The sequence below is a fragment of the Callorhinchus milii genome, unplaced genomic scaffold (assembly GCF_018977255.1).
Source record: "Callorhinchus milii isolate IMCB2004 unplaced genomic scaffold, IMCB_Cmil_1.0 Scaffold1, whole genome shotgun sequence".
NCBI classification, from domain to species: Eukaryota; Metazoa; Chordata; class Chondrichthyes; order Chimaeriformes; family Callorhinchidae; genus Callorhinchus; species Callorhinchus milii.
Genome location: NW_024704742.1, coordinates 11,654,738 through 11,679,736, shown reverse-complemented (window position 1 = coordinate 11,679,736; position 24,999 = coordinate 11,654,738). Strand labels below are relative to the sequence as shown.

General features: G+C 43.6%; 1 protein-coding gene across 4 annotated transcripts in view; it reads right to left on the bottom strand.

Annotated features, from left to right (window-relative positions):
* Window positions 1–24,999, bottom strand: part of adgrl3.1 (adhesion G protein-coupled receptor L3.1) — a 297,007-nt gene that overhangs the window by 23,391 nt on the left and 248,617 nt on the right. For all 4 annotated transcript variants that reach the window (XM_007905934.2, XM_007905930.2, XM_007905931.2 and 1 more), the window contains 2 exons: window positions 21,938–22,063; window positions 20,500–20,596 (listed from right to left, as the gene is read on the bottom strand). In XM_007905934.2, coding sequence (XP_007904125.1) covers window positions 20,500–20,596; window positions 21,938–22,063 — 223 coding nt within the window. The remainder of the gene's footprint in view (window positions 1–20,499; window positions 20,597–21,937; window positions 22,064–24,999) is intronic.

Sequence of the window (24,999 nt, the reverse complement as noted above, 5' to 3'; positions counted from 1 at the left end):
TGGAAATATAATTTCCCATTTTTGTCATTGTGTGTTATCAAACAGGATGTACCAGCTTGTCCTGCCAGCTAGCTTCAGCTAACACTGCCAGGTCAAGTCCTGGACAGAAAAGTGAAGTGAAGCTCCCTTTTACTCTAGTCAAAATGAAATGATCATAAACAACGAAACTACTGTGACTATTTCCATTTACCTTGAGATGTCCCCCAACATGAATAATATTAATAATAATCCTTGCATTTGATATAACGCCTTATCATGTCTTTGAGATGTCTCAAAGCTCTTCACAGAATATGCTGTAAAGTGAATTGACTGCATATTTGTAGGTGAAACACAGCAACCAATTGTGCACAGCAGTGTACCACAAACAGTTGTGGATTGAGTAACTAAACTTATTATTTTCATTTTTTTAACAAATTTTTATCCCCGAAAAGTGATCTGCCAATTGGCTAAAAGCCGTGTTCCTACTTACTGCTCGGTAAACAGAACGTGTGGATTAAGGAAACTTGCCCAACTATTCGCCGCGTGAAAGGCCCTATACAAATTTAATTTTGGTTTGTCATTTTGTATTTCATACTTGCTATCGCCACAGCCTGCTCTTGGAGCGATATGGCTGGTTGATCTATTGCCTTTTTGCAGACAGTTTTGTGTTGTGGACCCATGCCCTCCTAGAAACTGGTTTGAGATTGGCCAAGCATAAAACTCAGCGAGCTGCTGCAGAAACAGGAAATGATAAATCCATAAATCTGAATTGATTGAAACCAGGGTCCCAGAGGTGATAAGTTTTCCATTCTTTACCCTACATTTGGATTTAAATCACAATTTTATCGTGTTTCAATAGCGTCATCTTACCAGCTTTTCACCAGATGAGACTTTTATGTTTTATTTCTTATAGATGATATTTGTCTCCTCATCTAACCCGGTTCACAGTGATTTTCCACAGACGTTTCCTATGATGCCCCTGAATGAGATGTATGACCCTTTCCCTTACCACCCACTTTGAGTAAATAATTATCCCCAAATATTGAATTTCATAATTGGTGGAACAGTCAACAAGAAGCTGTAGCAAGGAAATACTTTTGGAAAGCTAGAGGAAATGTTAGTGATATTTCAATCCTTTCTAGAGTGAGAAAGGGCAAAGCTATATGGAAAGTGAAGGGAGTTTTTCCCTCCCATGTCCTGGCCAACAATCCTCCATTTAAAATTTGGTCATTCACTTCATGGCTGTTTGGGGGAGATTGTTGTGTGCAATTCAGTTGCTCCTTTTGCCTACAAAATATCATAACTACATTTTAGTGTATATCCTGTGAAGTGCTTTGAGACATCCTCCTGATGTAAAAGGCACTATATCAAAGATTATCATTATAAAGTGTATAAACTGGCACGAGCAGTAAAACTGGTTTGAATGAATGCAAAAGGTATGGATTAAACTAAATACATGCAAATAAGCTAATTCTCAAAGTTCATTCTCTCGAGACCCAACGTAATTGCTGCATATGCCTTTTACACCCTGTGTAAGGTTTATCTCCATTGTGTATAAAGCATGACATTTGTAGATCTTCTATATACATAGACATTTCCAGCACAGGAGAAGGCTATTCAGGTTATCATGCCTGTGTACTTTATCTCCATTAGCATGCTTTATTATTAATCCCACTTTCAAGACCTGCACGGCTTTAATGGAAAGGTGACAGTATGGATTGAAATTCGGATTTAAAAGACGAATCAGAGAGTAGGAGTACATTGTTGCCATTTGGAAAGGAGAGAGTTAAAGAGTGGTATCCCTCGAGGTCTGTTTCAGATTTTTTTAATATAAATAATAATAATCCTTGCCTTTGATATAGCTCCTTATCACATCTTCAAGATGTCTGAAAGCGCTTCACAGAACATACTGTAAAGTGAATTGACTGTATATTTTGTGGATGAAACGCAGCAGCCAATTGCGCACAGCAGTGTCCTACAAACAGTCGTGGATTGAGTGACCAAATGATTTTAAAATTTATTTTCAAGGTATTATCCCCAGAATAGCGATCCACCAATTGACTAACAACTGGGTTCCTACTTACTGCTAGGTAGACAGAGGCATGTGGAGTAAGGAAACTTACCCAACGTTTCACCCTGCTGGGAATTGAACCCGGGTCCTCTTACTTTCAAGGCATTGAGTTACAGGATTCCACATGATCTGGACTCTGGTATAAGGGGCACAAAGTTTGCAGGTAGTACAAAAATAGGTAGTGTTGCTCACAGTGAAGAAGATTGTGAGCAACTTCAGGAGAACATAGACTCAGAATAGACTGGTAATTGTTTAAAAAAAGGAATTGAAGAGCAGAGGTATCTAGGGGGTAACACATTAATCTTTAAAGGTGAAAATGCAGATGGACAAAACGAGGTGATAGGATTTGTGGTTTTATAAAAAGAGACATAGATTATAAAAAACAAACAAGTGTTGCTTAACAGGTGATGCAAAATTAATAAATCATTAATTGGACAAAAAGGTTAGTGTATTGTGTCCACCTCAATTGATGAAGGATGTCAGGGCCACAGGGAGGGCTCAGAGATTTATTAGGATGATACTAGGGATGGATGGATTGATCTGTGAAAAGAGACTCGAAGAGCTGTGCCTATTGTAACAGAAACAGAGAATACTGAGGGGAAACCTGATCGAAATGATTCAAATTATACGGGGCTTTGATAGAGTCGATACAGAGAGATTATTTCCACTAGGCAGTGAGTCAATGACTAGTTATTAACTATAATGTGCAATTCGCTGCCGCGTTTCGTCCACAAACGAAACATACAGCCAATTCTCTTTACAGTATATTGCGTGAAGCGCTTTGAGACGTCTCAAAGACATGAAAAGGCTCTATATCAAATACAAGGAATGTTATTATTATTATTGTTATTAGAGGGCATCAATTTAAGATGATTACCAAACAAGCAATGGGCAAGGTTAGGAGGATATTTTTCCCCCAAAGAGAGTTGTTAGGATGTGGAATGCCCTACCGGGAATGGTAGTGGAGGCAAGATCTACATTAGCTTTCTAGATGAATATCTAAATAAAAAAAGGGGCCTCCATTAAATTCCAACCTATGTTATAATGGGGTGTGATTGCCAGACAGCACTTGTACATTCACTAACGATTCTTGCAGAAAGCTGGCCAGCTTCCATCACTACAAATCGCAGACGTTTGGATTATCAAATTGCCACCATCATTTCCTGTATGCTACACATGCACAGAGTGCAGGAAGTCTATCATTTTTTAGCAAAAACAATAAGTTGACCAAGGTTTGAAAATGAGCACACATTTTTGGATTTTTTTCTGAGGAAATGTCAGGGTCCACACCTGATTCTCACAAAAGCAAAACCCACATAGCAAAGGAATGTATTATACCAGAGGTCTGTAGTTATTTTCAAGTGGGGGAAAAGATAAAGGGGACTGAGTTGATTGCTCTTTCAAAGAGATAGCACAGATATCATAGGCTGAATGGCTTTCTTCTGTGCTCGAAAGAGCTTATTCTACAATTCTATTGATCTCACATTAATAGTCCCTTGTAGTAATGAATGATCACCCTAAACCCTTAACTGTAACCCAAGGAAGTCCTTCATCCTATTTTATCTCATCCACCCGAATGTCAGCTCTACCTTCCGTCTTCCCATTACGTGTGCTGTCTTGTTTTAATGCTTTTGTGTATTTGCTCTCTGTATTATTTTGTATTGAAAGTATTGTTCCATTATAGTGGATGTACAGCTCACCCAGGATACTGTGTGCATTTGCAGGAGTCATGCAGAAAAGTGTGAAATGCACAATGCAGACAAGACCAGCTGTGAGTTAATTTTATCCAATGTGTCCAACGACCTTGCCAAACAAGAACCACTGAAATTCATCACAACTACAGTTAGCAGATTCAAGTGCACAGCAGCTCCACAATGTGAGCCCACAGACACATAAATAGCTTTATCTACCATTTCATGAGATTAAAGAATTGCTAGAGAATAATCTACATGACGGTGGCAAGTTTCGCAGGCAAATGTCATAGAGCTGCATTTGAAGTTATCTGAAGATTATGTGCTTCAGTGGAGCCCAGTTAAATTTTATCGGCAATATAGCTTGTTTTCTTTCTTATCAATTATACCATTGTAAAATAACAGATCTGGGGGGAAAGCTACAAGGCACTGACATAAACAAGAGATTCAGTTGATATTATTAGACCGAGACATTTGTGCTTACAATTCAACCTTGAGATCTATTAATGCCTTTTATCTGTTCAAGAACAAGAACAACAACAACTTGCATTTATACATCGGCCTTCACGCCAGGCGGGATCCCACAGTGCTTAACGGTGGTGGAGCCCGATGCCGAGCCAAGGGGAGGGGGAATGTAACCATAGGCGTGGTCGAAGAGGAAGGACTTTAAGTATGACCAGAAAATGGGGAGAGAGGGGGCAAAGCTGAGGGATTGAGAAAGAGAGTTCCACAGCTTCGGGACATAGTATCTGAAAGCATGGATGCCGATGGTGGGGTGGAGGGTTCGGGGGACAAGACTGGCCAGAGCCAGTCAAGCGGAGGAGCGGGTAGTGGTGTAGGGAGAGAGCAGGTTGGAGGGGGGTGAGGGGCAGGGCTTGAAGGAATTTAAATACAAGAGTGAGGAACTTGAAATTGATCTGATCTATGACAGGAGCCAATGAAGTTTGACAAGGACTGGGGTAATGGAGGTACAGAGTATAGTGCAGGCAGTGGAGTTTTGAATTAGTTGAATTTTGTGAATTGTGGAGCAGGGGAGACCAGTGAGGAGGGTGTTTGAGTAGTCGAGGCAGGAGGTGACGAAGGCATGGATGAGGGTTTTGGTGCTTTTGGAATGAGGTACGGATGGAGGCGGGCAATGTGATGGAAGTGGTGGAAAGTGGTCCTGGCCAGGGACTGGATGTGGGATATGGAGGATCGAACTTAACACCTAAATTATTCCAGCTGAATGATTTGAATTCAGGGAAATACATTCCTGCCAATACAAGTACCCAGAGAGAGAAAGATAAAAGCATAAAAGCAACCAAAACAAGAAGTGAATCCCATTTGTTATGTGGTCTGTAGAATGTGCACTTTACTTTCTAATCCATCTCTACACCAGCTGTAACCTGGAATCAATTTGCTGTGAAACTGTTAATGGCGACTGACTAGCCAAGGGACTACAGCAAATTGTTCTTTCTTGGCTGTAGAAGCCAAGAATTCCCAAAAAGCAGAGTTTTGTAGGATTTCTTTTTATTGCATCTTCACTGCAATGAAATTTGCTTTTGGACAAGTTTTTTTTNGATGACTAAGTGCCATAAGGAAAATAAACCTTCACTCACAACATAGAAAATAAACATTTGCCAACCAATCTGTAAAACAATAAAATGATCCCTTAAGCTTCAGAGACTCCAAACTGTACAAACACTATCAAATTAAAGATGAGCCCACAGCTGGTTTGCAGTTGTGGCATACCAAAGCAAGTGACTGTGGAACAAATCACTGAGCCCAATATACAAGCCATATTATACTAAGATCTCACTTTTCCAAAAGTATTTCCATTAAATCATTTTATTTATTGAATAATTACTTCTCTGAGGAGTCCCTTCTCACCCCATTTCTCTCTCCACCATCTACATTTTGCCAGAACACACCATTGATTGAATAGAATGTAATTAGAAACCTTGGCTTGAAGTGAGAATTTCACTTTCTCACTATATCATGCACGATTCATTAACCCGTCTTATCTGGTTACTGCAGGACCATCAAACAGTGACTCCATCTCCAGCGTTTCTCCCTTTTGTAACGTTAAAAGGGAAAATTCTTTCCAACATGTTTTTTTAAAATTAAGTATGTCATTTTGCATTTAACCCTACATTTAAGACAAATCCCTTAGCTTTTCTCTTTTCTATTAATAATAAGTCAAGTTTAGTTAGGTCAAAGTCAACAGGCATTCAGGTCTATCAAATATCTAACAATTTGCCTTCTTTCTCTCCCCCCACCACTACTCATCTCACTCCTCTTCTACCTCACCTGAAGGCACAGATTCATGTTGATGTAATATCATGGTACTAGGTGATCTTCAGTGTATTATGAAAATGGCCGTTCTTCATGTGTAATCCAGGATACTGAGCGTAACTAAGACAATCAGCCATGGGAAGAAAACTCACAGGCAAGCTTACCCTTGTCTTGCCTGATTTTCACATAAGTGCTCGATGGGTAATGATTAGGGGTGAGAACTCCTTACTTTTCCCCCTCCCAAATCCAAGGGTGCCGAGATGGACTACACTGTCCCAACCTTTGCCATAACTCACTCAAGGCAGACCAATTAGAATCATAGAATCATTGAATCTTACAGCAAAGAAGGAAGCCATTTGGCTCATCCTGCCTGTGCTGGCTCTTTGAAAGAGCGATCCAACTAGCCCTACTCCCTTGCTCTTAGCCGATAGCCCTGCAATTTTTTCTTATTCAATTACTTATCCAATTCCCTATCAAATCTGCTTACACCATGCTTTCAGGCAATGCATTCCAATACCGACCCCCTAAAACCTCTCCCACCTTCATCTCCGATATTTCGACACTTCTTACATCTCTCTGCCTCTGCTTTGATCGCCTCATCATCCTGGGCAACTTCAACCTGCACTTCACCCCCGCCTGCTCCATCTCCTCAGATTTCTCTTCCCTGCTCTCGTCGCTCAACCTCTCCCTCCACATCAACTCCCCCACTCACAGTCACGGCCACCCACTAGACTTGGTGATCACCCAGGGCCTCAGTGTCTCGGATGTCACTATCACCGACAAGGCCGTCTCCGACCACCACTTCATCTCCTTCACCATCTCCAGCCCCCTCCCCACCTCCACCAGACCCACCACCATCTTCTACCGCCCATGGAAGAAGTTACCCCCACAATCCCTAACCGCTGCCTTGGAGTCCTCTGAACTCCTCTCCCTCTGGCCTTCAACCCTCACTGACTCCTCTCCTCCTCTCACCCTCCTCCACAACACCTCTCCTCCACACTCGATACTCTTGCCCCCATCACCTCCCATACTGTCTCCTACACTCGCTCCTCCCCCTGGTTCACCACCCACCTCCGCTCACTGAAGAGCCAGGTGCGGGCCGCTGAACGCACCTGCATCAAATCTGGCCTAACGGTCCACCGACAAATCTGGCTGGACCTCCTCAAAATCTACCGCTCCACTCTAGCCTTGGCCAAATCGTCCTTCTTCTCCAGGATAATCCTGGAGGCGAAGAACAACCCCAGGCTACTATTTTCTGCCACATCCCGACTCCTCCATCCCCCCCGCCACCCCGCGCAGGTCATCTCCTCCAACCTTCACTGTGAGGAGATGCTGGATTTCCTTGAATCCAAAATCAAGGGAATTCGCTCCGCGGTCACTTCCCCTCCAACATCCACCCACCTCCCACCCCCTCCCTCCCACACTCCGACTCCTACCCATCCTCCGCTACACACTTTCGTACCCGATTCCCCACCCTCTGTCACCAAACTCATCCTATCCCTGAAACCCACCATCTCCTCCCTTGACCCCATCGCAACTCCACTGCTTATCTCCCAGCTCCACCTCCTTGCCCCACATATCACAGACATCGTCAACCTGTCCCTCTCCTCTGGCTCTGTTCCCATTCCCTTAAAAACTGCCACCATCACTCCCACCTTGAAAAAGCCCTCTCTTGATGCGTCGCAGCTATCAAGCTACCGGCCCATCTCCAACTTCCCCTTCCTGTCCAAGGTCCTGGAACGAGTTGTCGCCTCCCAGCTGCGCTCTTTCCTCTCCAACCATTTATTATTCGAACCCCTTCAGTCGGGTTTCCGTGCTGCCCTTAGCACAGAAACTGCCCTGGTCAAGGTCACCAATGACATCCTGACCATCTGTGACCAGGGCTCCCTCTGCCTCCTCGTCCTCCTCGACCTATCGGCAGCATTCGACACGGTCGACCATGCTATCCTCCTCCACCGCTTGACTTCCAACCTAAACCTTCAAGGCCCTGTCCTTGAGTGGTTTAGGTCGTACCTCTCCCACCGTCTTCACTTTGTTTCCACAAACGGCTTTTCCTCCAGCCCCCGCACTGTCTCGTGCAGTGTCCCTCAGGGCTCTGTCCTCGGTCCTCTCCTCTTCACCCTCTACATGCTCCCCCTTGGTGACATCATCCGCAGACATGGGGTTAACTTCCATATGTATGCGGATGACACCCAACTCTACCTTTCCTCCTCTACCCTCAACTCCACGACCACCGATGTCCTGACAGCTGCCTGTCCACATCGAGTCCTGGACGAGAGACAACTTTCTTCAGCTCAACGTGCGTAAAACTGAGGCCCTCCTGATTGGCTCACGTCAGCGCCTCCGCACCTCAGGCGCTGACAGCATCAGCATCCAAGACTGCACTCTCCACCTCTCAAAGCCAGTCAGGAACCTCGGTGTTCTGTTCGACCCTGAGCTGTCCTTTCTCCCTCACATCCGCACCACAACTGGCACCGCCTTCCATCACCTCCGGAATATCGCCAGACTACGTCACTACCTCACCCCTCACGCTGCTGAAACCCTGGTCCACACCTTTATCACCTCAAGGCTGGACTATGGGAACTCTCTCCTCGCCGGCCTTCCCGCCACCTCCCTCCACAAGCTGCAGGTCATTCAGAACTCTGCAGCTCGTGTACTGTCCCTCACCAGGCTTCGGGAACACATCACTCCCACCCTCGCTCGCCACCACTGGCTCCCCATCCCCCAGAGGATCAATTTCAAGATCCTCATCCTCATTCACGCCCTTGCTCCCTCCTACCTCTCCGACCTACTATCCCCCTACCTACCTGCCCGTACCCTCCGTTCCTCTGGCTCCGGTCTGCTCCACATCCCCCGCCCCAACCGCCCTACCACCGGTGGCCGGGCCTTCAGCCTCTCAGCCCCCAGGCTCTGGAACTCTATCCCCCAGTGCCTTCGCCGCCTCCTCCCTTTCCTCCTTCAAGGCCGGTCTCAAGACCTTTCTCTTTGACCGAGCCTTCAGCTCCCCTCTCGATTCTCTACCACCTCCTCACTCCCTCCCTTTCCTCCCCTCACCCTGACCATTTCCCCCTTGCTCGGGTCCTGACCCAACTGTACAGCACCTTGGGACGTCCTCCAGGCGTGAAAGCGCTCTATAAATGGAATCTTGTTGTTGTTGTATGTACTCTTGTACTCCATCGATACCCCTCATCATTTTGAATACCTCTATTAAATCTCCTCTCAACCTTCTCTGCTTTAAGGAGAACAATTACAGCCATGCAAGGAATTAAATCAGGAGCCTTTCCAGGTCTGTATTTGGCCATCAATCCCTCAAATTAAATTGTTTTTTCATATCATGTCTGTTTGTGGGACATTGCTGTACGCAAATTGGTTGCCGTGTTCGCCCATAAAGTACCCAGTCACTCCACTTTACAGTAAATCCTGTGAAGCGCTTTGAGATGTCCTCCCAATGTGAAACACAGTATCAAACGTAAGGGTGGTTATTACTATTATTGTATGGCTCAAGATAGTGAACTTACCAATGGATCGAATATTATTTGTTAAATATAAATACGGTAGGCAGTGGTTTGTTCACGAATGAAATATTAGCAACTGCATTAAGATGCACAGAGCATTCTAACAGAGCATTATTGAATTACTGTGAATTTATAATGACTTTTCCAATTTGCAAGTTCAAAAGCCTGCAGTGACATCATTGTTTTCCCCCAAAAAATTATTTTCATATCTTGTCTGCAGTAAAATTCACATTTCCACAAGGCAAAATTAATATTTTTTGCTTTTCAGTTCAATTAATTTTAATATCTAACTGGTTTTAGTAGTAAATGTCAAACTAACTGTGTCTTTTTCCACCTCCACACTCCCACACTCTGGTTCATGTCATCTCTCTGCTCTATTGATAGAATGTATTAAATTACCAGCAATAAAGGTTTTATCTGCGCATCACTTAAATGTGTTATTAAATGTGTTATTTTATTTAAATTTAGTGTTAGAAATGCAAGCTGCATAATTTTTGTAGGCTCACAGGTCAGTCAGAACATTTTACGTTAGAATCACTCTTATTCAGAGATGCATTCTTAAAATCTATGGGAGGAGAAAATAAATTGCATGCATTCTCACAAAAAATAAATCATTCACTTAGAATTGTGGAATGGAAACAGCACTCTTTTTTTTGAAGGGATTATTACCCTCAGAAAAGCGATCTGCCAATCAACTAACAGCCTACTTACTGCTAGGCAAACAGAGGCGTGTGGATTAAGGAAACTTGCCCAACGTTTCGCCGTCTCCGGGAATTGAACCTAGGTTAGAGGCGAGTGAGTTACATACACCCTATGCAACAGAGGTTAAGAGTCAGCTGAATGGGTACCTGAAGGGCCGCATTGGCTCTCCAGTGAGTCAGAAGCATTACGTAATCATGATGATTTATTATCGATCGTCCTCATTCACTGAATACAACTCAGCTTCCAATACAAATCAAATAAAAACACTGGGTAACACTTGAGGCCTGAATTGACCTAGTCTTAAAACCATGGCCTTCAAATTGAAGTTCAATGTAATTTTTTGAAAACGTTTAATTGGGAAACCAGTGGGTCGGGGAGCGGCGGCAGGAGAGCGCGGGGAGGAGCCTGGGCCTACTGACCCAGGTACTTAAACTCGACGCCGGAGCGAGTGCAGCCCCGGGGGGGGGGAGGGGAGGGGACGGAGCGGGGGAACTGCGACGTCATAGATTAGTTTTCAGGTGAGTGCGCGCGCAAAAAAAAAAAAAAAAAAAAACCCTCCGCGCCCCCCCCCCCAGGGCTCACATCAGAGCCCACTATGGTCCTGTTGGGTTCGCTGCCCCAATCTGCGGGATAATGCCATCCACCTGACCGCTCGCTCCCGGTCCCCGCGTGCGCACTATGGCTGCCGCTTTGACCCGAGCCCCCTCACCCCCTCCCTCCCTCCCCCTCCTCTCTCCCCCCAAACCCTCCCCCCTCTGCATCTCTCCCGCTCTCTCCTCCTCTCTCTCCGTCCCTCTCGTCTTCTATCCCCACTTGACCCTCCCACAACCTCCCTCTGCTCCAGCCTGGGAATCCTCCGCCGGGCTCACCGTGGCACTCGGCGTTGGCTGTCCAGCAGCAGCCACACCGACTGCCCCATTCCCCACCACTCTCGCCAGCCACCCCGGACACAGACCCGGGGAGTCAACCTCTCCTCCCTCATCCCCATCCCCCCACCCCTGCCTCACAACCTGGACCCCCTCCCCTCCCACACACCCTTCTGTCAACCGCTCCCTCCACATCGGACTGCAAAATGTCCGCTCCCTCTGCAACAAGGCCCTGGTCATCAACGATCTCATCCTTGATGAGAACGTTGATATCATGGCCTTGACAGAAACGTGGCTCACCCCAGGCGACACCTTCCCCCTCACGGAGGCCACGCCACCCGGCTACACCTCCCACCACATCCCCCGCCCCAACCGCCGTGGCGGTGGTGTTGCCCTTATCTCAAGGACACCACTTGCCCTATCCCCCTACTCCACTGGCTCTTTCCCCTCCTTTGAGCACCTCACCCTCTCCCACCCCTCATTCCTCTCCCTTAAAATCCTCCTCCTCTACCGGCCCCCTAAAACCTCTCCCACCTTCATCTCTGACATTTCAACACTCCTCACATCTCTTTGCCTCTCCTCCGATCGCCTCATCATCCTGGGCGACTTTAACCTACACTTCACCCCCTCCTGCTCCATCTCCACAGACTTCTCTTCCCTGCTCTCCTCACTCAACCTCTCCCTACACATAAACTCCCCCACTCACAGTCACGGCCACCCACTCGATTTGGTGATCACCCGGGGCCTCAGTGTCTCGGATGTCACTATTACCGACAAGGCCATCTCTGACCACCACTTCATCTCCTTCACCACCTCCACCCCCCTCCCCACCTCCACCAGACCCACCACCATCTTCTACCGCCCTTGGAAGAAGTTACCCCCACAATCCCTAACCGATGCCTTGGAGTCCTCTGAACTCCTCTCCCTCTGGCCTTCAACCCTCACCGACCCCTCTTCTCCTCTCTCCCTCCTCCACAATACCCTCTCCTCCACACTCGATACTCTTGCCCCCATCACTTCCCGCACTGTCTCCTACTCCCGCTCCTCCCCCTGGTACACCACCCACCTCCGCTCACTGAAAAGCCAGGTGCGGGCTGCTGAACGCACCTGTGTCAAATCTGGCCTAACGGTCCACCGACAAATCTGGCTGGACCTCCTCAAAATTTACCGCTCCACTCTAGCCTCGGCCAAGTCGTCCTTCTACTCCAGGATAATCCTGGAGGCGAAGAACAACCCCAGGCTACTGTTTTCCACCACAACCCGACTCCTCCGTCCCCCCCGCCACCCCGCGCAGGTCATCTCCTCCAACCTTCACTGCGAGGAGATGCTGGATTTCCTTGAATCCAAGATCAAGGGAATCCGCTCCGCGGTCACTTCCCCTCCAACTTCCACCCACCACCCACCCCTTCCCTCCCACACTCCGACTCCTACCCATCCTCCCCTACACACCTTCGTACCCGTTTCCCCACCCTCTGTCACTGAACTCATCCTATCCCTAAAACCAACCACCTGCTCCCTTGACCCCATCCCCACTCCACTCCTTATCTCCCAGCTCCACTTTCTTGCCCCACATATCACTGACATCATCAACCTGTCCCTCTCCTCTGGCTCTGTCCCCATTCCATTAAAAACTGCCATCATCACGCCCACCCTGAAAAAACCCTCCCTTGATGCGTCGCAGCTATCAAGCTACCGGCCCATCTCCAACCTCCCCTTTCTCTCCAAGGTCTTGGAAAGAGTTGTCGCCTCCCAACTGCGCTCTTTCCTTTCCACCCATTCTCTTTTTGAACCCCTTCAGTCAGGTTTCCGTGCTGCTCATAGCACAGAAACTGCCCTGGTCAAGGTCACCAATGATATCCTGACCATCTGTGACCAGGGCTCCCTCTGTCTCCTCGTCCTCCTCGACCTATCGGCAGCATTCGATACGGTCGACCACGCTATCCTACTCCACCGCTTGTCCTCCCACCTCAACCTTCAAGGCACTGTCCTTGAATGGTTTAGGTCGTACCTTTCTCACCGTCTTCACTTTGTCTCAACGAATGGCTTCTCCTCCACCCCCCGTACTGTCTCATGTGGTGTCCCTCAGGGCTCTGTCCTCGGTCCCCTCCTCTTCACCCTCTATATGCTCCCCCTCGGTGACATCATCCGCAGACATGGAGTTAACTTCCACATGTATGCGGATGACACCCAACTCTACCTTTCCTCCTCTACTCTCAACTCCACGACCACCGATGTCCTGACAGCTGCCTGTCCGACATCGAGTCCTGGACGAGAGACAACTTTCTTCAGCTCAACGTGCGAAAAACCGAGGCCCTCCTGATTGGCTCACGTCAGCGCCTCCGCACCTCAGGCGCTGACACCATCAGCATCCAAGGCTGCACTCTCCACCTCTCAAAGCCAGTCAGGAACCTCGGCGTTTTGTTCGACCCTGAGCTGTCCTTTCTCCCTCACATCCGCACCACAACTGGCACCGCCTTCCATCACCTCCGGAACATCGCCAGACTACGGCACTACCTCACCCCTCACGCTGCTGAAACCCTGGTCCACGCCTTTGTCACCTCAAGGCTGGACTATGGGAACTCTCTCCTCGCCGGCCTTCCCGCCACCTCCCTCCACAAGCTGCAGGTCATTCAGAACTCTGCAGCTCGTGTACTGTCCCGCACCAGGCTTCGGGACCACATCACTCCCACCCTCGCTCGCCTCCACTGGCTCCCCATCCCCCAGAGGATTGATTTCAAGATCCTCATCCTCACCTACAAGGCCATTCACGGCCTTGCTCCCTCCTACCTCTCCAACCTACTATCCCCCTACCTACCTGCCCGTACCCTCCGTTCCTCTGGCTCTGGTCTGCTCCACGTCCCCCGCCCCAACCTCCCTACCATCGGTGGTCGGGCCTTCAGCCTCTCAGCCCCCAAGCTCTGGAACTCCATCCCCCAGTGCCTTCGCCTTGCTTCCTCCCTTTCCTCCTTCAAGGCCGGTCTCAAAACCTTTCTCTTTGACCGTGCCTTCAGCTCCCCTCTCGACTCTCTTCCCCCTCCTCGCTCCCTCCCTTCCCTCCCCTCACCCTGACCATTTCCCCCTCCTTGCTCCCTCCCTTCCCTCACCCTGACCATTTCCCCCCTCCTCGCTCCCTCCCTTCCCTCACCCTGACCATTTCCCCCCTGCTCGGGTCATGACCCAACTGTGCAGCGCCTTGGGACGTCCTCCTGACGTGAAAGCCGCTTTATAAATGGAATCTTGTTGTTGTTGTTGTTGTTGTTATTGAAATAAAAAACAGTTTCCAAATTTAGTTTATTGATTTTCAAAAAAAAATCTACATTGTCTTAAATTTTAAGTGGTCCTACATGGCCAGAAACATGTAACGCTTCTGGTGACAGAAGTTAAATTCTGAATCATCTGAAATGCCAAGAAAATGAGAATAAATTGAGGTCTGACTCCTTCCAACTAGTTCCTCCCTTCTTTTAATGTCCATCTCAAGACCTCTCTCTATGACCACAGTTTCAGTGCCCTCACCTCCCTCCCCTTGGCTCCCACCTCCAGCTCGGGTGCTCAGCCAGTGATTTGAGATGTCCTCCCGATGTGAAAGGCGCTTTATCAATGTAGATTTGTATTGTTTTGAATTATCTCTTCAAATGTTTGTTACTGTAAAGGTGCCACATTGGAATCTCCAATGTAACCATTGTAAAAATGACCTTGTGCTGGAAGTATATCTCAATCCTTTTGAAGGAGAAGTCAACTGAGAAAGTTGATGCAACAACAAGCTGAAGATTTGAGTAAAAGTATTAAGTAGATGGGATTTTGGAAAGAATGGATTGGAAGGAGCTTCACATGTGGGAGTCTAATTATATTTTAACAAAAAGGGAGCACATTGCAATAGCAAATATTCGGGGCACAATTGTTCATTTACTCAATCTCTACATGGATATAAACAATATAGTTCAGAGAACAGGTGTATAGCTCTGCAACTTAACAGTCAGTCCATTTATAAGTAATGCTATTGCAAAATGCTTGTTCACTTCAGTTGTGAGACCAAGATGAAAAAGTTTTTGTAAAAGTTTGTAAATTACTCTATGAAGCTGCCACTTAGATAGTGGCAAGATAAATCCTTTAGAGTGGTTTCAAACTCTGGCTCTAAAGAAGGAATTTCAAGGGGTCTAGAATGAATTAATTTACTTGCCATTTAAAAATATGCAGAATTTAGTAAATTGACAGATTCCAGCTCAACTTTGAAGCCGTTTTTTCTGGAGTTCTTAAAAGAACACACAGAATACCAGCTTCAAGATTAGGACCATTTAAAAGCTTGCCAAAATCTGGATGCTCTGAAATGCTAAGAAAATAGTAACAGATTCATTAACAACTTTCAAAAGAGAATTAGATAGGTTCTTGAAAAGGAAAGGTTTGCAGGGGCATGGAGAAAGAGTGGGGGAGTGGGACTGATTGGGTATGGGCTCTTTCAAAGAGCCCATCACTGGCACGATGGGCCAAATGGCCTCCTTCTGTGTTGTAATATTCTAGAATTCTATGAAAATTAGAGTAAATCTAAACCCCAGGTGGAACGTTTCACCTTCAGTGAGTTAACTGGTAGGTCTCCACAACCACCTTAGGAATACATTGGGATTGTTCGGTATCACATGTTCTGTGTAGCAAATGCATTGATGTGCACTAATCACTATTCTGCTTCATTCAGCACATTAAGTCACTTCTAAGTAAACAGGGACAAACTCACAAAATGTAATGAAAGGAGCAGAACAGCTGTTTACCACATTAAAGTCTTTGCTCCCTGAAGCACACAAAAAAGAATAACCCCTACAAAATACATTGTGTAAGCAACGCATTTAGCAAATGATGCATTTACCAAAGGTTTTAGCATCAAAAGAATCGACTGCTTCATCTGATATCTTTAGGTCCAGACAGAGAACGTCTGCAAACATCAGGCATCAAGTGCCAGGAAATTATGAAAGCACAGTTTTCTGGGATAAATTTAAACTCCAATTGCAGGAGGAAGCCCTAATGGGGGTTTGCATCCCTTGGTGGTTGTGGGATCAGTGCATCGATCAATCAATTGCCCACAACGCAGGTAGAATAGACTGACCTAAACCATTGTATCGCTGGAGGCCGTGAACTGCTAATTGACGAGCTTCCTGAGGTGGAAGCAAAAGAGTCAAGTCCCACATCACCCACTGATTCTTTTTCTTGTTCAGCCTTCGGTCTCCGAGAGGCATTGAAAGCTTTATCTTCTTTCAGGGTTAATTTGCTCCTCTTAATATTCGAATAATGTACTAAACACAAACACTGCCTCTTCATGGGACACACTGGTGAAGGTGCCACCTTTCACTTACTGATTTCCAGTCCCTGTATTTGCTGATTTGCCTCAACAGAAAGTCGATTATTTTGCTGAAGTCCAGAAGATAAAAAGAAATGTAGCCTCTGTTTTCCAGACTCTGTCTCAACATAGAACACAGGATGTGTGGAGAGAATGTGTTGGAACCACAAAAAAAGGCAAGGTCAACACAGAGGTTGCCCTTGAACTACTAAACACAAGTTTAACCACACATCAGTGTGGTTAACCTACAAAGGCTAGTTTGTTATATTCTATAAAATTCTAAAAATATTGGATATCATCCTTATCCAACTTGCAAATAGTGCACCCAAGATCTACCACTGCAGTGTGAAGCTCAGGAGGTCAGCGAGCAGAAGAGGGAGCAGGTACTGTTGTGTAATGCTCTTGAAATGAAAAGCCTCAAGACACCAGTAAAGAAGACTTGAAATGAGTGCCATTTTGAGCAAAAGAAGATTTAAGCCCTCGGCAGCTATTACTGCAAAAAGGTTTCATTTTCTAAATGGCTTCTGAATACCTGGATGATTCCAATCTGAATTTCTTGGGGGAGAGAATCGTGATTTGGATTGCTCAGTCATGATTTAGATTGCCACTTCATGACCCCCTGCCTCCAGGCAGAAAGCGCTCTGGTACACTACCCTGCTTGAAGGGCGCTAGATAAATGCAAGTTGTTGTTATTGCTTGTTCCGCCTCACCATCGTCAGGGGAGCCTCCAAGGCACTTTGACCGCTCCCTCTGAAATTCCCTCCTGAAATCTCTTTGCCTCCCCCCTTCCTTCTCTCTGCTTTCAAAATTCAGCCTAAAGATTTACTTTTAGGCCCGGCAGGGTGAAACCTTGGGCAAGTTTCCTTGCTCCACACACCTGATAATAATCCCTCAAGAAAAAAAAATGCATATCACAAGACGATGAGGATAATTGGTAAACGTAAAGCTAGGCATAACCTTAATTGACAAGTTATCATAAATTATAAACTTGAAGTCATCAGCTCCTTCCTGAGGATGTGCTTTGTGCACCAGTGACAATTTCATTTTCTCAAACGTGAAAAACCGAAAAGTAAAGATTAGTACCTGTATAATAGCAAATATATCTGCATAACACAAATATTTAAACTTGTTTTTGTGCAATATACAGAAACTACCCTTTTGAACAGTAGTGTTTTCATACTTTATCATGTCTTGCAAATAGCCCTTTGTTTTTGTTCTACATTTCTAACTTTTAGTTTTGTTCTCCACTTCTACCAACACTTGGATTGTAATTTTATTTTCAGAAAGTTTACATATAAAGCGTGGTCAAAGTGAATTGCAGCTTATTTTTCGAGGGTATGTATTCATCATATGTCTCCCCAAAAGCAAGCTAACCACACACTTTTGCATTATTTTTTATGATGTCCTATCTGTAATATTTCTTGATGAAATATAGCCAGTATGGAATTTGACCGACCGTGAGTAATAATTACTAACATGAGTGTTTTTGTTGAAATACAGCTTGAAGTCAGGCATGTAAAGTTACCGGAAACGTTTTGCATTTCTAATTAAGTGTGGGTATAAGTAAAGTAACTAAATTATTTGCTGTATATTGCACAAAAACAAGTTTAAATATTTGTGTTATGCAGATATATTTGCTATTATACAGGTACTAATCTTTACTTTTCAGTTTTTCACGTTTGAGAAAACGAAATTGTCACTGATGCGCAAAGCACATCCTCAGGAAGGAGCTGATGACTTCAAGTTTATAATTTATGATAACTTGTCAATTAAGGTTATACCTTTAATACAAAAGCTTTTGCTTTTGTTTAACAAAAGGAACGTCTGAATAGCCACCTTCATGCAGGAAAATGATTTCTCAATCATTATAGGCCCGGCAGGGTGAAACCTTGGGCAAAAAAATAATAAATTGGTCACTCAATCCACGACGGTTTGTGGGACATTGCTGTGCGCAATTGGTTACCACGTTTCGCCCACAAAATATACAGTCAATTCACTTTAAAGTATATTCTCTGAAGCACTTTGAGATGCCTAGAAGACGTGAAAAGCGCTATATCAAATGCAAGGATTATTATTATTACCTCTTTGACAGCACATTTTGGATGCCAATATAGATCCTGTGTGACAAAAGTCAGTGGGAAAGCGCTATGGGACGCTACTCCACATTAAGGGCATTATATAAATTCAAGTTATTGTAGTTGTTGAATATCTCTATAAGGTTTATTGCTCATTTAAGTAACAATCTACAGTAGTCACTTATATGTTGAGGTTGAACAATCTTTCTTGTGTAACACAAGCAGAAAATAATACTATTTAAAGCACAGCTTAAGGCTGTATAGACACACCGATTTTAAAAGCATACCTTTGCCTCACCCCTTCCTGCTCTCTGCTTTCAAATTCTGCCTAAAGATCTGCCTCTTTGACAGCACATTTTTATTTAGGCATTTCTATGCTGAATGGTCTTATTCCAAAGCATGAACAAAAGAGCAAGGCTCCCTTATCTAGAGTGCCTTTGAAACTGCTACGGTGCCAGACAAAAAGCACAGCGTGTGCAATAAGCAGATTCAGTCTCGGAGAAAGGTACTGATGAATTGACCAATGCCATGATCATCAACAAGGCTCCCAACTATCAACCACAATGTGAAAATATTTGTTTGAAACCAGAAATTGACACCAAAGACTTGGAAAAAAAGGTCAATCAACCGAAAAAGGACTGAAAGCACTACCTGTGAAGTGTAGAACTACGAAAATAACACAACTAACCCTGCAGGAATTAAACAGCAACAAAAGAACTGATGCCAATGAATACATTTAAAAAAATCCAAGAACAAGAGCCTTTATACAACAAGTTTGCAGGGCTCTTGGGAGAGAGCAGGGGAACTTGAATTGGATAGCTCTTTTCAAAGAGCCGGCGTAGACACGATGGGCTGAACGGCTCCCTTCTGTGCTGTATAATTCTATGATTCTATGATTGAACAAGTGTGTGCGGGAAAGGGGAAGAGGAGAAAATTGGGACAGGCTTGAAAAAGCAGTGTTTCTGAGAAGGAAAGCGTTTCACAAATAGCAACTTGGATTTGCTCACATGGAATCATAGCGGGGACTGTCAGTGTGATTTGCTGACCCGTATGATACCCACAATCTGCTCCTGGTGTTTAGGAGTAGGGATACTGCACATCAGCTGTGATGTACTACTGGTTACAGGCAGGATTCCCGCTTAGCAATTCGGAACTTCTATCGGTGAATTTTGTTGTGAACCATTGTCTTTTGGATGCCAACGTAGCTCCTGTGTGACAAAAGTCAGTGGGAAAGCGTTCTGAGATGCTACTCTGTGTGAATGGCACTATATAAATGCAAGTTGTTGTTGATGTTATTGAATCTCTCCATAGAGTTTAGTGCTCATTTAAGTAATGATCTATAGTCACTTGTATGTTGAGGCTGAACAATCTTCCTTGTGTAACACAAGCAGGAAACAATACTGTCTTAAAGCACATCGTAAGGCTGTTTAGACACACTGATTTTAAAAGCATACCTAAGGTGATATACCTTAAGAATTTTCCTTATCACAATAACCACTTTTATATAAAAATAGCAACTAGCTGAGTAACAATGGATTCAGGCAATAATGGATCGTGAAGCAAGATTATATGTGATCACTTAGGGGTTAAAAAAGCCCAGATGAACCAAGCCAGTCAAGATTCAAGACCCAAATAAAATTAAACTGAAAATGCAAATGTGTATTTATTCAGGATTAGCATAATTCATTTTTGATAAATAGCTATTTAGCAATTGCATTTTTACTCCTAAACTAATCCTTTTAGTACTAGATTCCTTTACAGCTCAGAAAATAAACTCTTTTCATCATGTTAAATCCACAATGATACTGTGTCAAACTTCATTGTAAGAACAATGGAAGTTGAAAGGTTTCCTTTATTACTGTACGAGTCTTTGAGTTCAGACTGTATTCTTTTCTACTCTGGAAAACATGTTGAAGTGGAATACAAATCATGAGATCTCTACCAAAAGGTATCACTGATTGATGCACAGGCAGTGGATAATACCTTTCCTTGTTTTGACTAACCTCTGTTAAGTGATGCTGAGCTGTTGATATCGCCAGTGATAAAGGATGACTCAGATTGCTTTCGAACTGTGTCATTCCACATCCTTCGAATTCGGCTCTGGAAAAGAACAACACATAAACACAAATGAGTTGTGAACAACAACAACAAGTTGCATTTATATAGCGCCCTTCACACGGGGTAGTGTCCTGGAGCGCAGCATCACCAGCCCACCACTGATGAAACCTGCTAAACAAGAGCCATGTAAAAACCTGTTGAAAACAAATCTCAGTGGCTCAGTAACAAGAGGACACAAGAGAATGCCCCCTCATAAATTAGGCTGCTGCTAAATTCCTCTTTTCTGAACATTCGAAGCACAAACAAGCCCGATGGGATTTCCCTAAGTCTTGCATAAGCAATAAAATCTCATCAGTTTCAAACAATGAAAACAGTGCTTCACAACAGCTGGACCATAAGACTTGCACCAACAAAATGAGGGGACTAAGAAGTCAAAATGATTGTATTGCGAACTCTTGCCTCACCTTGACAGCAGGTCAAAGGGTCTTACCATATCTAAGACTGTCGTCAAAACTTGTGAAGCATCGTAGTTTAAGCTTTATCCAAGAATTTTCACTCATTTACTTTTGAGAAGGAAGTCAGAAAAACTTTCAATTTCAGGTTCTCTGCCGTTGAAAGTATTACAAGTGGTTATTTGGCTCCACAAAGAGACTAAATGTATTTGGGAGACTCCATGATGATGTAGATTGTTCATTGTCTTCTAGAAAGAATGGGATGGCTTTTCTCATTATGATCTGCTCTGCTGGAGCTTCAGTCCCTATCTCAACATACTGGTCCTCATTGGGAAAGATCAACCTTTAGTGGCAGGGCTTCCAGTGAAGCAGAAAAATTCACTAACACTGCCATTGAGGACTACATTTGGGGGTCCACCTGTGACATGCCCAGGTGCAGTTGACGTGATGCATTTTGAACTCATTGTGAAAATGATTCCATTATTAATGGAAGGTGAAAGCGCTCAATAACTGCAGACCTCTTCAGCTTGAGGTGCTCTTATCTGAGAAGAAAACCACCCACATAAAGAATGCCAAGTACATACTTTTAATCTCTCTATTCAATGGTAATAATAATAATCCTTGCACTAATATAACACCTTATCATGCCTTCGAGACGTTTCAAAGCGCTTCACAGAATATACTGTAAAGTGAATTAACTGTATATTTTTGGGGCGAAACGCAGCAGCCAATTGCACACAGCAGTGTCCCACAAACAGTCATAGATTGAATGATGAATTTATTAATATTTTGATGGAAGAAACAATAATCTGTGCTCTCCGACATAAATTGTGCACAGATGAAAATGGATACAATATTTAGAAACTTGCAGCACGACACACATGGTAAATTTCACATTGAAAGCTCCCATTTTAAAGAGTGGCTGACTTACTTGAGAACCTGTGGAATAGCGTCCTGGAGTTCGAGCACTGGATGTCTTTGCTGATCCAAGGGAGCTGTCCGTGCTCCTCCTGCTGCAGCAGTGTGTGCGGAAACACCTGCCATATTCTTTCCTCACCTAGACAACAAAATGACAACTTATGTGAGAATAAAGTTTCACCCCTACAATGTCCCACAAGACCTGCAGAACCACACAACACATGGATGACTTGAAAATAAACAATTAAGACAACTGCATGTACAGTGTCGTATTCAATTAAAATTGAGTTGCTTTATTCCTTCATCAGAATAGTAACTGCTTTTCAGGACCCAGCTGCCATCAGGAAGATACATTTCCCAGAACTGTAACTCATTCTTTTCCTTGATCTCTTGGACTTTGGAACTATTTTCCTTCCTTGTTCTTCTGTTTCGCTTAAGAGAAGTTTGATCTGTTCTTCTACAAATATATGGTCGCCACGTTTCATTGTAAAATCTTACGAAGCGCTTTGAAGTGTCTCATTGATGTGATAAGGTTCGATATGAAATTCAAGAATTAATATTTTTATTGTATTCCTCCCTCAATCTGCGACCTTTAAAGACTCATGTTTAATGTCATTAGCTACTTATTGATTTATGTAATTTTCTTTCCTCTTCATGTCAACCATCTTAATGTGTACTGAGGTTTCCCAATAATAATTATTTGATTATTATTTGCATTTGATATAGCGCCTCATTACAACTTCAAGATGTCTCAAAGCGCAACTTTTAAAAAAAATAGGAAAAGTCACTTATAGTAATCTAAATTCTTTGGTGCAGTCTTGAATGCATTCCAGTTACAACAGCATTAGTTTTATGTAGGCAATATATTTGGTGTATGTGTCAGGAGCAGATATCAAAAGTCAGATTGCTCCAAAGTCCACAGAATGCAATAATATTCATATTAAACCTAGTTTCTGCAGCTTTGTCAGGAAACAATATACAGCTTAACCACTGGTCAATTCTATGGCCCATTGCTGGAAACACAGTACTCATTCCGTGATGATATTATCTTTCAGAATATCAATATGTGTTTGGTTAATAATAACACCGTAAGTTTTATGTCATCGTCTTCCAACCCATTATGAATAAGACCAGGTAAAAATCATCAGTGTTCTGTTTAACTTTTTTAAACCAGTCAGTATATCAAATATAAACACAGCAAATGGATGAAAGTGAATTCAATTTTAATTGAATCTCTGCACTGAAATGACAATCAAAGTTATCACATAACACTGCAATTAAAGCCTCTGCCATTAATTGTTATCTTTCACATGGCCAAGAGAAAGAGAAGTAATTATTTATTTTTTAATGATTACTTCCAGCCTGAACACAGTAAACAATGCCTCATGAAAGTGCCATGCTCAGTGCACAGAGCCTCACTCAGTCACCACTTAAAAAGCCACCTTTTTTGAAAGACCTGTAATGAGTAGATCACACCATATGACTGTACTAGCATTTGAATTACTATTATCAATGCTCTCTTTCCCCCCCCAACATGTTTCTGAAGTCAGGACACTATTTCTACCATTGATCCATGATTCTCTGTGAAAACAGCAACAAGCAAAATAAACATCCAGGTGGTTTGAAGCTAAGATCAATGCTTATTATCACAGAATCCATCACTGCAAGTTTCTCGCAATAACAAATATCCTCTTGATCTCACGATCACTACTTACACTAGTGAAACGAACGAAGTTACAAGAAGAGCTCAGATCTCAACTCAACAAATCCTTCCTAAGAACTGACTTCCATCAAGTTGTGAAATATACTGTGACTATTTTCATACAATATTAGAATGTTTACAATGCAGGAGTTATTTGGCCTATCATGTATCAATGCATTAGTGCTAGTTTCCCCACTGGTGATTATTGCTACTCTAATTCATTTTTCCCTTTTGAATATTGTTATGGACTCTTTATGTAAACTTTTAATTGTCTATCACTGTCTCTACATACTCACTGTCATCCATATTTAAATCTTCACCTCAACACGTTATCATTTAAATAGATGCAGCTGCTTAGACTTGATGCTGTGTTTAAAATTTATGTGTAGTTATCATAATTTGCAGTCCACGAGAAATTAACAATTCACCAATCATATTTTAACATTGAAAACATTTTTGGATATTCATAAGCCCTGTGAGTACCACATGGGTTTCAGTTTTTAAAGTACAATCAGTAAAATGAGAGGTTCTTGAGTATAAAGTGGAATTAGGGAGACCCATACAGGAATCGTGAATGTTTCTCAATGCATCTCATTCATTAAATGCAGTAAACATTAGAATCTGGAGCTATTCTGCACATTTCTGTCATGAACAGCAATGCTGTACTCTAGTATCTGAAAGCTGAAAACTCTTCAACTCTGTCATGTTTGGTTATGCAATCCAGTATTTGCATAAACAAGAAGGTGCGGGAATTCAATATATAATCTAATGGGGCACAAAATGTACAATAGCCACATTTTACCCTTTACTTGTGCAACGTCCTAAATCTGCTGCAGTCAGCTAATAGTAACTGAGCTCAAAATTTATATTTTCACCCGTTCGTGGCAGAAACAAAAATACACATTCATTACATTGCATTAGGAGGATAATCATTTTAGCCATAAATTTCATGGAGATGGTTTTCCCTTTAAAAATTTGGATCCATAGAAATTTCACTACACTATGTCCCAGGAGGTCCTCGAATGCAGGAGAATTTCAAGCCCAAACGGGTAATGAGAGCCTGATTCATTGTTTTATCTATAAAAGAACAACAACAATCCTAGACAAGCTGTTCAATATGTAGCTTAACTATAGCCACAGAGTTTTGTTGAAGATAGTCCTGTACTATCGAAGGATATTCCCCTTGGGAAAATACCGCACATTTACAGAGACTATACCTTTAAGCCGCTCTCCCACCAAAAGGCATTCATACATTTAGTAGAAATGTAACAGTTGAACCGCAAAGGCAGGTGAGGTCTGATGGCCTTGAGTAAGTACATTTCTGCTTATCAAAGAAAATTTAAAATAACAGCTAAATAGAATCTAGAATGAGC